Below are 16193 nucleotides of genomic sequence, written 5' to 3' on the forward strand. Positions count from 1 at the left end.
AGTCAAACACTATTTGCCTTTAGCAAATCCATGCTGACTTTCATTTATCAGCCTATACTTTTCCAAATGCCAATTAATTTTGTCCCGGATTATTGCCTCTGAAAATTTCCCCACCACCGACGTTAGGCTGACTGGCCTGCAGTTGCCGGGTTTATCCCTCTCCCCTTTTTTGAACAGGGGTGTAACATTTACAATCCTCCAGTCCTCTGGCACCACCCCCATATCCAAGGAGGATTGGAAGATTGTGGCCAGAGGCTCCGCAATTTCCACCCTTACTTCCCTCAGTAACCTAGGATGCATCCCATCCGGACCGGGTGACTTTTCTACTTTGAGAACTGCCAACCTTTTAAGTATATCCTCTTTATTTTTATCCTATGTAATATCGCTACTGCCGCCTGCTTTACTGCGACATTGCATCTGTCTTCACTTGAGAAGAGGATGCTGCCAAAGTAATTTAGTATCTCAGTCTCCACAAGATCATCCCTTTTTTGGTCTCCAATCAGCCCCAGGCTTCCTTTAACTATTTATATGTTCATAAAAGACATTCGGGTTCTCTTTTATATAAGCCGTTAATCTATTCTCATACTCACTCTTTGCCCCTGTTTAGATCGCCTCTAGCTCCTATATCCAGCTTGGTTCACTACTACATTATGAACTTTACAATTGTCATAAGTCTCCTCTTACTGTCTCATTTTAACCTCTATACCTTTAGTCACCCAGGGAGCTCTAGATTTTGGAGGCCCTTCCTTTCCCGCTCATAGGAATGCGTCTACTCTGTACCCAAACCATCTCCTCTTTAACAGCCTCCCATTGTGCAATTCCTACAAACAAATGGGCCCAGAAATTCGGCTCTCCACGGATGAGTCCGCACGGGGTACTCACCCGTAGGTCCAACGGAAGTGCCGGTTTCGTGCATGCACTGCGCATGCGCGGGAAACCGGAACTTCCATTCCCTTAAAGGAAGGGGTTCAGAGGTCGAATTTCTGGGCCATGATTGCAATCCACCTGAGCCAGATCCCTTTTCAACTCACTGACGTTAGCCCTCCTCCAATTAAGTATTTTTACACTTGATTGGTTATGGACAAGGTACATTCTAAACCTGATATTATGATCACAGTTCCCCAACTGGAGGCACTTCCTGCACGTGGGCCATGGAGAGCCAATGGTAGCAGGGAATGCCCATTCATAAAATTGAGAGGCAGCGCATACGCCTGGAACTTCTGTTTTTTTCCCCAGGTTTCTACGGGAGGGTAAGTCTCCAGGAGTTACACATGTAAAAAGCAGGCACAAGGTACTGTAAGTGGTGAATTAATTAAAATTAAAACTTTTTTTCCCCCACAGGTTTATTATTTTTAAATACTTTAAAGAAAGGTAAGTTTATTTTTAACCCTGTTAGAAAATGTAATTAATTTTTTCAAAAATTTAAATTGTTTAAAAGTTATTTTATGTAATTTATAGTTATTTTAAAAATGTGATAAAAAAATTATTTGAAGTTTTAGTGATGTTTTGGGGCTTATAGTATTTATAGTTTAGACAGCTCTTCCTGTCAATTTTATGAATGGGCATTCCCTGCTACCATTGGCTCTCCATGGCCCACGTGATCCCAGGGGACGCATCGAACTAACTGCGCCCCTGGGATACGCAAGCACTGCGCACTGGCAGTTGGAGCAGGCCCAGGATCGGAATTCCACGCGGGCCCACAGCACAACGGCCGGCGCACTAGTTAAGTGCAGGTCGGAGGCTTGCACCCGCGGGAAGCTCCCGACCCGAATTTCTGGGCCATGATTGCAATCCACCTGAGCCAGATCCCTTTTCAACTCACTGACGTTAGCCCTCCTCCAATTAAGTATTTTTACACTTGATTGGTTATGGACAAGGTACATTCTAAACCTGATATTATGATCACAGTTCCCCAACTGGAGGCACTTCCTGCACATGTGGTTATCCAGGACACATAAGCAATGTTCCCTATAAGCTGCACAGCCAAACGGCTCTCTGCTGGTCCCGTGCAGCCCGGGACCAGCTCTTTCAATGTTAAGTTTCGTGCATACGCGAAACTATGAATGGGCCGCGCACCCAAGAAAAATAAGAAGGAACATTGCACACAAGTGTCCCGAAGTTCCCACATGGTGCAGGAATTGCAGGCAATGGGTCTCAGCTGTCCCATCATTTTTCTTTAAAAAAAAAAAAAATTCCTTTAGATCCAATTAATTACTGACCATTTATATATTTACTGTTGCCCCTTGGTTTAAAATATTTCCTGTAACGGCTTCTCTTCCCTCCCCTGCATAACTATCTATGGTTCCATCCTTGGCCTCCTCGTCTTCTTTTCTGGCCACCAAGGGACAGCAGGTAGACATCATCTGTAGAAATGGGGTCAGCTTTCACACACATGCTGATCGCATCCAACTCTACCTCTCTGTCCCCTTGACCCCTCAATCACCAGTGCGTTGACCAACTGCTTTGGTGACATCAAGTCCTGCATGACCAAGAACTATATCAGCATAATAACCAGCTAGACTGAACCCACTCTGTTTGGCTCCCATCAAAAACTGCACATCAACTCCCAATTCCATCCCTCTCCCTAGCAGATCACTCCTGACCTGACTGGACGTGCATTGTGCAGTGGTTAGGAGCGACAACCCTGGATGATTTCTCTCATCCCTAGTCACGTGGCACTGAAAACAGTTTAGTGCGCTAACTGCTCGCTCAGCTAGGGTCAGCAGAATCCGGGGGGGGTCAAGCATGGGACCTTCTGGTTTGCCTAATTCAAACCACTTTACATCGTGCCTTTAACTTAAAGAACAGTGCAAGACTCTTCACAAATAAAAGGAAAGAACGACTTAAGAGGTGATTTTTAATCGAGGTTTATAAGACGATAAAGGGATTAGATTGTGTTTGTGAACACAGTTTAATTAGGTTAACAGGTTAAGGTGGACCAGGGGGTCACAATCTCATGTTTTAGAAGATCAGATCTCATTAAGATGTCAGATGATTCTTTTCCCAGAGAATAGTGGACCTGTGGAACAGGCTGCCGGCTCGTGCAATGGACACCAATTCGCTAAATTCCTTTAAGCGAGAGCTGAACCTGTTTCTGGCTGGGGCCGAGCTCACCTCATACAAGAAAGGTGGGTCAGAGATGGGTTTTGAGGAGGTTTTTCTTATATAAAAAGATATAGGTGGAGAGCCTGAAATTCGCAGTAGTTCCAAAGAGCAGGATGGAGGCAGCGGAAAGCTGGATTACCAATCGTGGGCCGAAGGGAGGCGGGCTACACAGATAGCCGGAATCAAAGTAACAGAGCTTTGCGCAGAGCACATAGGGCTGAAGGAGACTGCAGAGAATGGTGGGTCAAGGCTATGGAGATATTTAGAGGTGAGAAAGATTTTGATTTTAATGCATGGGACAGACTGGGAGCCAGTTGTAGGTTGGAAAGGACCACGAGGAATGGGCAAGCAGGACAAAATGTGGAAGAGTTTATATGTGGCAGAGTTTTGAACAGGTTGTACTTTATGGAGGGTGGAAGTCAGCAGGCCAGCAAGGAACACATTAGAGTAATTCAGTCTGGAGGTAATGAAAGCAAAGTATAGTGGTTTTAGTAGCAGAAGGGTGGAGGGGAGTCTGAGACGTTCAACTAGCACATTTTTTATGGCGAAGCCAACCCCATGGAGGCGGCATTCTTCTTCAGGTTTGCCTTTCCAGAAGGTGGTGTAACCACCGCCTTGCTCCTTGAGCTGGCCTTCCCCTGCCCGTCGGATCGCACTTAGGGCGGCGATATCTATGTCGAAACGTCTGAGCTCCCGGGCAACGATAGCAGTATGGTGTTCCGGCCTGTCGCTGTTGGGTTTGTCCATGAGGGTCCTGACGTTCCAGGTCCCGAACTTCATTTTAAAAAGAGAGTGGAAGATGCCTGTGCGTGAATTCTTTTAACGTGGGGTGGCCGTTGCACACCAGCCATCACACGGGCTTGACAGAGCAAGGTCTTGGTCCAATGGCAAGGGGATCCAAGACGATTGGAGACCAGGCTCTGCTACATCGGCCTAGCACACACACACACACAAACATACTGCTACGGTCCTCCTCCCTCCTTCCCGCAGGTCCTCTCTGCCTGGGTTTCATAGGCTGCAGTGTGGTCCTCTCGACCCCGCTGCTGGTCCACGCTGCGCCACTCCTGTGCCTCGACCTCGCTGCTGGGCTCGTCCTCACTCCTGGGCGCCGTCCTCGCTCCTGGGTACTCTGTCATCGAATTACAGTATGCAGACGATGCTTGCGTCTGCGCACACTGAGGCCGAACTCCAAACCATCGTCAACACCTTCACCGAAGCGTACAAGAGCATGGGCCTTACATTAAACATCCGTAAGACAAAGGTCAGCTACCAACCGGTCCCCGCCACACAGTACTGCTCCCCGATTATCAAAATCCACGACGAGGCCTTGGACAACGTGGACCACTTTCCATACCTCGGGAGCCTACTGTCAACAAGGGCAGACGTCGATGATGAAGTCCAATACCACCTTCAGTGTGCCAGTGCAGCCTTCGGTCGCCTGAGGAAGAGAGTGTTTGAAGACCAGGACCTCAAACCCAGCACCAAGCTCATGGTCTACAGAGCAGTAGTGATACCCGCCCTCCTGTATGCTTCAGAGATATGGACATTGTACAGCAGGCACCTCAAAAGCACTGGAGAGGTACCAACGCTGCCTCCGCAAGATCCTGCAAATCCATTGGCAGGATAGGCGCACCAACGTTAGTGTTCTTGCTCAGGCCAACATCCCCAGCATCGAAGCTCTGACCACGGTCAATCAGCTCCGATGGACGGGTCACATCATCTGCATGCCCGATACGAGACTCCCAAAACAAACGCTCTACTCGGAGCTCCGGCACGGCAAGAGAGCCCCAGGTGGGTAGAGGAAACGCTTCAAGGACATCCTCAAAGCCTCCTTGAAAAGGTGCAACATCCCCACCGACACCTGGGAATTCCTGGCCCAAGACCGCACAAAAAGTGGAGCAGAAGCATCCAGGAAGGCGGCGAACACAGTCTCTTCGCTGGGAGCAAGCGGAAGCAGCGCACGTCAACCCAAGCGGCGGCGGCGGAGGCGGAGAAGGGTGGAGGTAGGGGCAGAGGAAGGCAATGTTTCAGAAGTAGGAAGGAGATCTTGGTGAAGGATAGGATGTGGGTTTAAAGCTTAGTTCAGTGTCAAGCCAAGATTACAAACTGCCTGGTTTAATCTGAAGGAGTAGCTAGGGATGGGTATGGAAACAGTGGCAAAGGAGCAGAATTTGCAGTGGAGGTTTTGAAGATGATTTTGATGGTAGTGAGAAGTCACAAAATGTGGTGGAGAGGCCAAGCTGGGTATCATCAGCACACATGAAAGCTGACCCCATGTCTGTGGATGACATTGCTCAGGATCAGCAGATAGATAAGGTGCTCTCCTTGGGAGATCCCAGAGGTGACAGCATGGGGAAAAGAAGACTGCCTTGCATTTATGTAGCGCCTTTCACGAACACAGGATGTCCCAAAGTGCTTTACAGCCAATGAGCTACTTTTGAAGTGCAGTCACTGTTGTAATCTAGAAAACGCAGCTGCCAATTTGCGCACAGCAAGCTCCCACAAACAGCAATGTGATAATGGTCAGACAATCTTTTTTTTTTTTTTTTTTTTTAAAAAGTGATGCTGATTGAGGGATAAATATTGAGCCAGGACACCAGGGGTAACTCCCCTGCTCTTCTTCGAAATGGTGCCATGGGATCGTTTACGCCCAGCTGAGAGAGCAGACACATCTCATCTGAAAGACAGCACGTCCAACAGTGCAGCACTCCCTCAATACTGTATTGGAATGTCAGCCTGGATTTTTGTGGTCAAGTCTCTGGAGTGGGACTTGAAACCACAACCTTCTGACTCAGAGGCGAGAGCGCTGCTCACTGAGCCCACAGCTGGAAAAGATGGGAAACCAATGCTGACGATGCGTTGGCTGCATTTAGATAGGTAGCAATGGAACCACACAAGAGGAGTCCCGTGAAGCTAGACACCACTATTAACTTAAGTTACCATGGGAGTAACAAAAATAATTCTTAAAATAAAACATATTCTTCCCTTCTCTGAACGGCACAAGTGGCAATTTTTAAAATCTTACCTGGAACGACAGGTGCTTGGAGCTGATAGCCAGTCAGTTCACACCAGCCCACTGGATAGATATCTGGTGACTCGCAGTCTACCCACTGATCATACTCGTCGTCCCACCCATCGAAATGGATCCGCAACAGACGGTTCACCACACGCGTCACTGTGGCAGCGCAGATTAGACGAGGCTCCATCAGGTCGACAGCCTCGAGTTTCATTCCAGATTCAAAACCATGATATGGAATGTCCTGAGAATCAATCAGAGCTCTTTATATCCATATACTGCAGGTCTCTTAACATTACCTTCCCTTTTGCAAATCAGGTCACATGTATCCTCTCCTTTTGCTCTGTAGCACTTTAGCCTATCTCGCAAACTATAAACCCCAAGAAGCAAGGTGGGCAATTTGACACATCAAGCCTGCTCCGCCATTTTGATAGCTATGGCAATTCTACCGTTTAAAATCCTAATTTCTCATCATTTCTCCGTATCCTTTAATACTTCTAACTCTCAAAGCAAGTACCTTTTGTTCAATTTATTCTGCCTTGAGGCAGTGCATTCCACATAACCCTAACCATTCGTTTGAAGAATATTTCCCTCGATTCACTTTTAACCGTCTTAGTTCTCACTTAGTGTCAGCTGTGGCTCAGTGGGCGGCACACTCTCCTCCGAGTCAGAAGGTTGTGGGTTCAAGTCCCACTCCAGGGACTTGAGCATATAAATCTAGGCCGACACTCCAGTGCAGTGCTGAGGGAGTGCTGCCGTCTTTCGGATGAGACGTTAAACCGAGGCCCCGTCTGCTCTCAGGTGGACGTAAAAGATCCCATGGCACTATTTCAAAGAAGAGCAGGGGAGTTATCCCCGGTGTCCTGGCCAATATTTATCTCTCAATCAACATTTAAAAAAAAAAAACCAGATTATCTGGTCATTATCACATTGCTGTTTGTGGGAGCTTGCTGTGTGCAAATTGGCTGCCGCGTTTCCCACATTACAACGGTGACTACACTCCAAAAAAGTACTTCATTGGCTGTAAAGCGCTTTGAGACGTCCGGTGGTCGTGAAAGGCGCTATATAAATGCAAGTCTTTCTTTTCACTAAGATTACGTCCCTTGTTCTGGATAACCCATTAGTGGAAAGTTATTCCCCATCAGCCTCATCAATTCCCTTCATTATTTTAAACACCTCAATCAGATCATCCTTTAACCTCCTGGGGCTAGAAATCCATTATAGCCCAAGAATGCACGGCGTCAGTAGAAAAGTTGGAGAATTAGCGCCAGGCGCAAATGCTTTAGACTGCACGAAAAATTCGTGCTCACTGCTCAATAAAATGATTGGAGCCCTAAATCAAGTCTTAAAACCCAAGCTCATTGGCGTTAGACTTAAAGGGTGGACCAATATGGGGTGCAGTCCAATCGCAACTCATCATTGCCACAGGCTTTTTTCACTACTTAAAAGGGGAGGTTCATTGATGCTGCAGCACCTCATTCGCAGCATTGCTGGCTGTGCAGCTGCCTCAGCAAGCAGAAGCAGAACAAGGAGGAGCCGGAGGACTGAACCAAGCTGTGCTCATGGCAGGTCCACGCCCCAGGGAGAGAGCCCGCAGATTTTCCGATAAAGCACTGCAGGCATTGGTTTTCACTGTGGAGAGATGGAGGGCGGTGCTCTACTCAACAAGTGGCAGGAGGCCCTCGCCACAAGTCTTCCACACCCTGTGGAGGGAGGGAACGCAGCACGTCTCAGGCAACACTGTGGTGCCGAGGACCCACACACAGTGCAGGAAGAAATTTAACGACCTCACTCAGGTGGTCAGGATGAGTGAATGCTTCAACAAATGCTACATACCACCATCTGCACACACTGCCCAAAGCACCACACCCCCAGCACTCACCCACCAACAATCTCTACCTACCAACACACACACACATCTCACACATTGCACACAATGACAGTTATTCAACTATGGCAGGCACAAGGGTCATTAGTTATTAGAATTCATGTGATATGTTTATAGGTAAAATTATTAATGGTCTTTGGAATATTTTGTGATCTCTCTCATTTCACCTTTGCACCCAGGAGGAGGCTGTGATACACCATGAGACAGGCAATGTATGATGGGGATGTGGTGAGCAATGGGGATCTGGGGTTTCATTCATGTGAATCGGAGTCTGATGAGCCGGTCACAGACAGCCCGTCAGAAGGCCAATTGTCTCGCTGCCTCCTCCCTCCCTCCTGTTCCTCCTCCTCTTCGCCCTCTGCCTCGTCCTCCTCCTGAGGTGGTCCTACAATCCATGCTGGCAAGGGCTGCGCCCTCATGATGGCTAAGTTGTGGAGCATACAGCAGACCACCACGAAATGGGACACCCGCTCAGCCGAGTACTGGAGGGCTCCTTCAGAGCAGTCAAGGCAGTGGAACCGTTGCTTCAATAAGTCGATGGTCTGCTTGATGATGTTCCTGGTGGCGGCATGGCTCTCATTATATATGAGTGCTGGGCAGGAGTGTTGGGGTTGCGGAGGGGAGTCATGAGCCAGGTGGAGAGCCGATAGCCCTCGTTTCTGAGCAGCCACCCTCGAGCTTGACGTGGTGGCTGGAAGAGTGCTGGCACACCGGTCTGGCACAGGATGAAGGCATCATGGCTGCTGCCAGGATAGTGGGCATTGACATTAAGGATTCGCTGTCTGTGGTCTCATACCAACTGCACATTAAGGGAGTGGTGGCCTTTGTGGTTACGGAAGATTACAGGATTGTTATGCGGTGCCCGCAAAGCCACATGGGTGCAGTCGATGGCGCCCTGCACCATGGGGAAGCCCGCTATCCTGGCAAAGCCACATGCACACTCATCCTGCTTCTCTCTGGTGAGCGGGAAGCCAACGTAGTCCCTTTTCCTGCTGTAGAGAGCCTCAGTGACCTCCCGGATGCAGCGATGGATGGCGAACTGTGAAATATTAGCTATGTCTCCTGCTGCTGGCAAAGAAATTGAGGGCCACAGTGACCTTGACTGCCACTGGGAGAGCTGTGGTCGCCCTGGTCTGAGGCTGGAGGTCAGGTTGCAGGAGGTGGTAGAGTTGTATGACCACCTCCTTGGTGAAACAGAGCCTTCCAATACACAGCTCCTCACTTAATTGAAGGTAGGAGAAGTGCTCTCTGAATACCCTCTGAGGGTAAGGCCTCCTGTCGAGAGCCCTGATGGCCCTCCTCCTCCCTCTGCACACATGTTCCCATATTTCTCGCTGCCTACGCTCCCGTAGATCCTGGAGGGCAAGGTGGCATTCCAGTACAGCCCCCATTAATGTTAACAAGTGTAGCAGTTTGAATCTTTGAAGAATAAATGTAGCTACTTTTTAGTTGCCACAAGACTCCTCATACAAAATAACTTTGAAATTAAATGAATGAAACTGTTGCAGTGGGTGAAACTAACAAAAAAACACTAACTGCACTAACCTGACAGCTGCGAGTGATTACTAATGATCCCTTTAGATAACATCCCTGGAGCCGGCTTCCTGGTGCTGCACACCAGCTCTCCCCGTCGGTGTTTACTCCAGGCGGTAAGGTAAGTGGCAAGAATCAATTTTGCAAATCAGGCGGTCAGTGAGCGTTGCACACTGATGCCACGATCTACCTGGTGTTGACGTACCCGGCGATACCTCCGTGCTACGGCAGGGGGCAGGATTTGGCGTGCGCCGCTGGATTTGTCTTGCCCTGGTGATACTTGTCTAGCACCCCATTAGTGCCATCTACTGGCGCTAAAGGGAGGTGCTAAGGGGGCAAATTTAACCCCCCCCGATCTCTAGAGAATACAACCCAAGTTTGCTTAGTATTATGTCCGTGTGTAATTGAGACACGGACTGCAGGAGTTGGTTACAACAGGTCTTTACTGAGTGGAGACAAAACTGGAACTACTATGCAAAGTTACTACACAGGCTTATATACAAGGGTGGTCACTACCGGTACGGCAGTATACAGGGGCTGCAGAATATAGTTCCTTCTGCAAAGCACATACACTACAATTCCTCCCCTTTTAGCTAAACAGTACATAACATTCGATTAATAACTAAATAACATATTTACAATTACAGTCGCTATACATTAGCTGAAGTTAAGCAATTATAAGTTCAGTCTTTAAGGAGGCTTCCTGATTCTGTCTGGATAACGCCTCTTTGGGGTATCAGGTTCTTCTGGCAAAGTTGATTCGGAATCAACGTCGTTGTTTGGTTCGTCTGCTTCCAATATCACCGATTCCGAGGTAGATGCAATTGGTACTTCGGTTTCATCACCAGGTGTATAGGATCGTGGTGTGGAATTGACTTTTTCCAGCGACTCTAGAATCTGGTCAGCGTGGCGTCTTACAATGCTCTCTCCAACGTCCACGGTATACATTAGAGGTCCTTGCCGTGTGCAGATCGTTCCTGGCTGCCATTTCTCTGTGCGGTAGTCCCGGGCCAAAACTGGTTGACCTATCTTAAAACTCCTGGTCGGCCTTTCATTCATATTCTGAAACTGCCTGTTCTCCACATCTCTTCGGACGTTTCGCTTAACCAAATCCAAGCGGCATCGTAGTCTTCGATTGAAGAACATCATGGCTGGAGTTTGGTTGGTAACCGCATGTGTCGCATTCCGGTAGGCAAACAAGAAGTTATCCACCTTGTGTTGTAGGGGTATGTCTTCATTACACATTGCCTTGATAGCCTTCTTGAATGTTTGAACGAACCGCTCAGCCAATCCATTGGTGGCTGGATGATATGGGGCGGATGTGTAATGCTGAACACCATTGTTCTTTAAGAACCTCCGGAACTCTTCAGACACAAACTGTGGTCCATTGTCGGAGCAAATCTGTTCAGGCAGCCCATTCCTGGCGAATATGGTTCGTAAGACTGTGATAGTTTTTTCTGTGGTGGTTGAGGACATTTTTATTACCTCTGGCCACTTTGAATGTGCATCCACCGCAATTAAAAACATCGAGTCCATAAATGGACCAGCAAAATCAATGTGCACCCTTTGCCATGGAGATGAGGGCCACTCCCATGGCTGTAGAGGGGCTTGTGGTGGGGCGTTTTGGACCTTCTGGCATCCTGTACAGCTCTTGGTCATCTCGTCACTGTTAAATCATAGACCCTGGAGTGTGTCGGGTCATTTCGTGTTTCCTTTTCTATGTTTGCATTCGTCACAGGTAGACATTCGACTATGGTCGAGTGGAATATCTCCACAGGATCCACTGCAGGCGCTTCTTCCACCGTCGGCAACGGTAGGCGCGACAATCCATCAGCATTCCCATGCTAATAACAACAGAAAATGCTGGAAAAACTCAGCAAGTCAGGCAACATCCGTGGAGAGAAATTTGAGTTGACGTTTCGGGTTTGACCCTTCTTCAAAACTGGAGAGAAAAGGAACTAGATCGAAGGCAGGGCTGTTTAGTTCCTTTGTACTCGATGTCATATTGGTGTGCCCCTAGGAAAAGGGACCACCTCTGTAGCCATTGTGCTGTCATTATCGGGACCCTTCTGAGGGTTGAAAATGGAGACAAGAGGTTGATGATCAGTTAGTAAAGTAAATTTCTGACCATGCAGGTAGTGATTGAACTTCTTCACCCCCCACACCAGGCTGAGGGCCTCTGTCAATCTGGGCGTAATTACGCTCGGCTGAAGTTAACGAGCGTGACGCAAAAGCTATCGGCCTCTCTGAACCATCAAGGAATTTATGTGACAGTACCGCTCCAATGCCTTAGGGAGACGCATCACACGCCAGTCTGATCGGTAGTGATGGGTTGTAGTGAGCCAATACTTCTCTTGAAGTGATTAGGTCCTTACTCTTCTGAAAGGCCCGCTTACATTCATCGCTCCATTTCCATGCTACTCCAGTTTGTAGTAGGGCATTCAGTGGGTGCAGAATTGTGGACAAATTCGGCAAAAACTTATGGTAGTAATTCACCAATCCGAGGAATGACCTCAGTTGCGACACATTTTCAGGCGCTGGAGCCTTAACTACCGCTTCAATTTTGTCAGGGGACTTACGTAACCCCGCTTCATCAATCACGTGGCCACAATACGATATCTGTTTCTTAAAAAACTCGCACTTGGGGCGATTGGCTCGTAGCCCATGTTCTCTTAGTCTAGTGAGCACCTGCTCTAGGTTGGCAAGGTGTTCACTGTCATCTTCACCTGTCACTAGGATGTCGTCCAAGTAACACTGAGTCCCCGGAATCCCTTGCAGGACTTGTTCCATCGCTCTTTGCCATATCGCCGGAGCTGATGCTACTCCGAATACCAGTCGATTATACTGGTAAAGTCCTTTGTGAGTGTTTATCGTGAGATACTTCCTAGAGGATTCTTCAACCTCCATCTGCAAATATGCTTGTGCTAGGTCAATTTTTGTAAAACGCTTCCCTCCAGATAGGGAGGCGAAAATATCTTCTATCCTTGGGAGAGGATACTGTACTGTGTGAAGGACTGGGTTCACCGTCACCTTGAAGTCCCCACAAATGCGAACCTTCCTTGGTTCCTCAGGCTTATTGTTTAACGTTTTCTTCATGACAGGAACGATGGGTGTCGCCCACTCGCTCCAGTCCACCTTAGATAACACGCCTGCATTCTCCAGATTCTCTAGCTCTGCCTCGACGGCTGGGCGAATTGCATACAGTACCGGTCTTGCTTTGAAAAACTTGGGAATTGCATTCTCTTCTATTTTTATCGAGGCGGTTACGCCTTTAAGAGTTCCCAGTTCTTGTTGAAATGCCTCTTTGGCGTTAGCTAAGATTTTTGACAATCGTCCAGGTGCGACGTCGTCATCCTTTCATTCAGGCACTGACTGTGGCTGGTAAGAGTGCCAGTCTAAACTTATCTTTCTGATCCATTCACGTCCCAATAACGGTGGTCCACCATCTTGCAGTATGTACAGATACAATTTCTGTATTTCCTTGCCGTTGTATTCGACAGGCACCCTTATTTTCCCTCTGGGGTATACTTTCTGCCCCGTATATGTCTTCAAGACAATGGATGTCTCTTTCAAGGGTATGCTTGAGAATAGCCGCTCGCAGTCTCGTCGATTCATGACGGTCAGGGCTGATCCTGTATCCAATTCCATTTTGACTTGGAACCCTGCTATCGTGAGGGTGACCCAAATGGTTCGGTGATCCTCTTTTGCGATTACGTTGTGAAGTTTGAGACAGCTTAGTCTCTTGTTCCCGGATTCACTATTGCTCTTCTGGTCTTCGGAACTACTATCCGTCATCTTTTGTACTTTCCTGTACTGTTCCTTAGTAGCCTTTTTGTTGTCGTTAGTCTTCTTTCCAGACCTGCAAACTCGTGCAATGTGTCCCATCTTTCCGCATTGCCTGCATATTTTGTCCTTGGACCAGCAGTCCTTCTGGTCATGGGTTGTTCTGCCGCAGCGATAACATTTTTCAAATTCCCGTGTCATTTCATGGGTACCGTATTCCTGTGGCTTTTGCTGTATTTCCGCAGCTCCCCTTTGTGGTGTATGTAACCTGTTCCACCTTAAGAGAACTACCTTAAGAGATGTACTACTTTCTCTTGGCTGCTGTATACTGTAATACTGTAATACCGGTGGTGACCACACCGGTATATAAGTGTTGTGCAAGGATTTGCTGGGCAGTTCAGCCCTGACCTTCGAATAGTAAAGACCTGTTAAAAGTTATTCTTGTTGTCTGTGTCCAGTGATTGATCCTAAACCTAACTGGGACATACAGACTCAACACCCTTGCTGCTGCTTCGTACGATACTGCCACGCTGAAAGCCTTATCTAGCGTCAGCTCTTTCTCTGAGAGTAACCTCTTCTGGGTTCCTTCACTCAGGAGTCCACAGACAAATTTGTCCCGTAGGGTATCTGCCAGTCCTGCTCCGAACTGGCAGTGCTTTGATAGCTTGCGTAGTTCCATAAGGTAATCAGCATTGCTCTCATCTTTATGCTGATTTCTCCTGTGGAATTTAAATCTTTCTGCTATCAGCAGCGGTGTAGGATTTAGATGTTCCTGTAGGATATCAACAATTTCGTTAAAACTCTTCGCCATCGGTTTGGCTGGAGTAATCAGGTTCCGCAATAGGCCGTACGTTCTTGCGCCCATTAAGTTTAGTAGTACCAATGCCTTTTTCTCTTCGGCTACTTCGGTTGCCTCGCAATATACTTCGACTCTTTCCACATACGTGGTCCAGTCTTCTATTGCATTATCAAAGGCAGTGATATTGCCAGTCTTCGGCATCTTGGAAATCTAAGATGGCGCCTCCCGCGCTTTGCCTTCTTCCCCGATTGAACAAAATGGCGCCTCCCGCGCTTTGCCTTCTTCCCCGCTGGATTAAGATGGCGCCTCCCGCACTCTGTCTTCTCCGCTGCTGCTGGCGTTTTTATGCCTTGATGGAGACGCCCTATGGTCTTCCACCCCCCCCCCCCCCACACGCTGCTGCTAACGCTGCTCTCCGCGGTCCCCGTGGCAAACTGCAGCTCCTCGTGGCTTTCTGCGCTTCTAATTTCTTTTATTTTCCCGTCGTCAGAGCAAACCCTACGGGACACTTTCCTCCCTCTTCTCGGGTCTGTACGCTGCCCGGCTTCGTAGCACCGGCCGCGCCCTGTGTGCTCCACCCTCTCTCTCTCTCTCTCTCTCTCTCTCTCCTCTTCCCGACAATGCTGCTCGGCCCCGTTGAAAAGCCACCCAATCGAGCTCTAGCCCGCCGCAGCCCAGGAAGGATCAGTGTACTACCTGCCACCAGCCCGATTAGCTGTAACACCATAGACAGGATAACCAAGCCCCGCTCTCGACAGCCTCTCCTGCAATCTTCAAATCCGATGAATCAGAGGCGGTTGCCCACGGTCGACACCCGTTTCTTCTGTTTTTTGTTGTTGTTTTTTTTCCCTTTCTTCCTTCTGGCCTCGACCTCTAACAACTTCGCTTCAGGGATGGATCCCCATGAGGTGGTGCAGAACTGTAGGTAAGTTCGGATCTGCTCGTCACCAGTATTATGTCCATGTGTAATTGAGACACGGACTGCAGGAGTTGGTTACAACAGGTCTTTACTGAGTGGAGAGAAAACTGGAAGTACTATGTAAAGTTACTACACAGGCTTATATACAGGGGTGGTCACTACCGGTACTGCAGTATACAGGGGCTGCAGAATATAGTTCCTTCTGCAAAGCACATGCACTACACTTAGCATCTCTTTGGCACCAGAAATGAGGGGGGAAAAACAGACAGGCAACCTGCTCCCAAAACTCTGACAATGTTGCTCTGTAACCAGCCACAAAAGGAGGTAGGTAACAGGCCCCGACGATCTCATCCTCCATTTTACCTCCTTCCTTCCCTAGCAGAAAGAAACTGTCCGGCTGAGATAGGGGCCTTGAAGATAATTAGCATGAGAACCTACAACCTCCACATTCTCAAAATTTTCCACTTAGAATGATATAGCACAGAGGGAGGCCATTTGGCCCATCATGCCTGTGCCGGCTCTTTGAAGGAGCTCTCCAATTAGTCCAACTACCCCGCTCTTTCCCACAGCCTTGCAAATTGTTCCTTTTTTTGTACCCCTGTGGGTAGCGGAGCGGGCCCAGGGGCCGTGTAGCCTGATCCTGCTCCTATTTCGTGTGTCTAATTCTGTTAGATTCAGGAGATGGTTCTGTGATAGTGGATTGGCGGTTAGGATCAGATCAGCCATGATCTTATTGAATGGCGGAGCAGGCTCGAGGGGCCGATTGGCCTACTCCTGCTCCTATTTCTTATGTTCTTATGTATAAATCCAATTCCCTTTTGAAAGTTACTATTGAATCTGCTCCCACCACCCTTTCAGGCAGTGCTTTCCAGATCATAACAGATGGTTAAAATTCTCAGCTCTCCTGTTTTTGTTGCCAATTATTTTAAATCTGTGTCCTCTGGTGACCGACCCTCCCGCCAAAGGAAACAGTTTCTCCCCAGCTACTCCATCAAAACTCAATTTTGAACACCTCTATTAAATCTCCCCTCAACTTTCTCTGCTCCAAAAAGAACAACCCCAGCTTCTCCAGTCTCCCCAGATAAGTAAAACCCCTCATCCCAGGTACCATGCTGGTAAACCTACTCTGCACCCTCTCCAAGGCCCTGTA

At 48.2% G+C, this 16193-nt stretch overlaps 1 protein-coding gene across 1 annotated transcript in view; it reads right to left on the reverse strand.

Annotated features, from left to right (window-relative positions):
- Positions 1-16193, reverse strand: part of l3mbtl2 (L3MBTL histone methyl-lysine binding protein 2) — a 111916-nt gene that overhangs the window by 27628 nt on the left and 68095 nt on the right. The window contains exon 14 of the mRNA XM_085969521.1: positions 6131-6365. Within this exon, the coding sequence (XP_085825647.1) occupies positions 6131-6365 (235 nt within the window). The remainder of the gene's footprint in view (positions 1-6130; positions 6366-16193) is intronic.

This window comes from Somniosus microcephalus, chromosome 28 (assembly GCF_052327205.1).
Source record: "Somniosus microcephalus isolate GS21.2 chromosome 28, FLI_Smic_1.0, whole genome shotgun sequence".
NCBI lineage: Eukaryota > Metazoa > Chordata > Chondrichthyes > Squaliformes > Somniosidae > Somniosus > Somniosus microcephalus.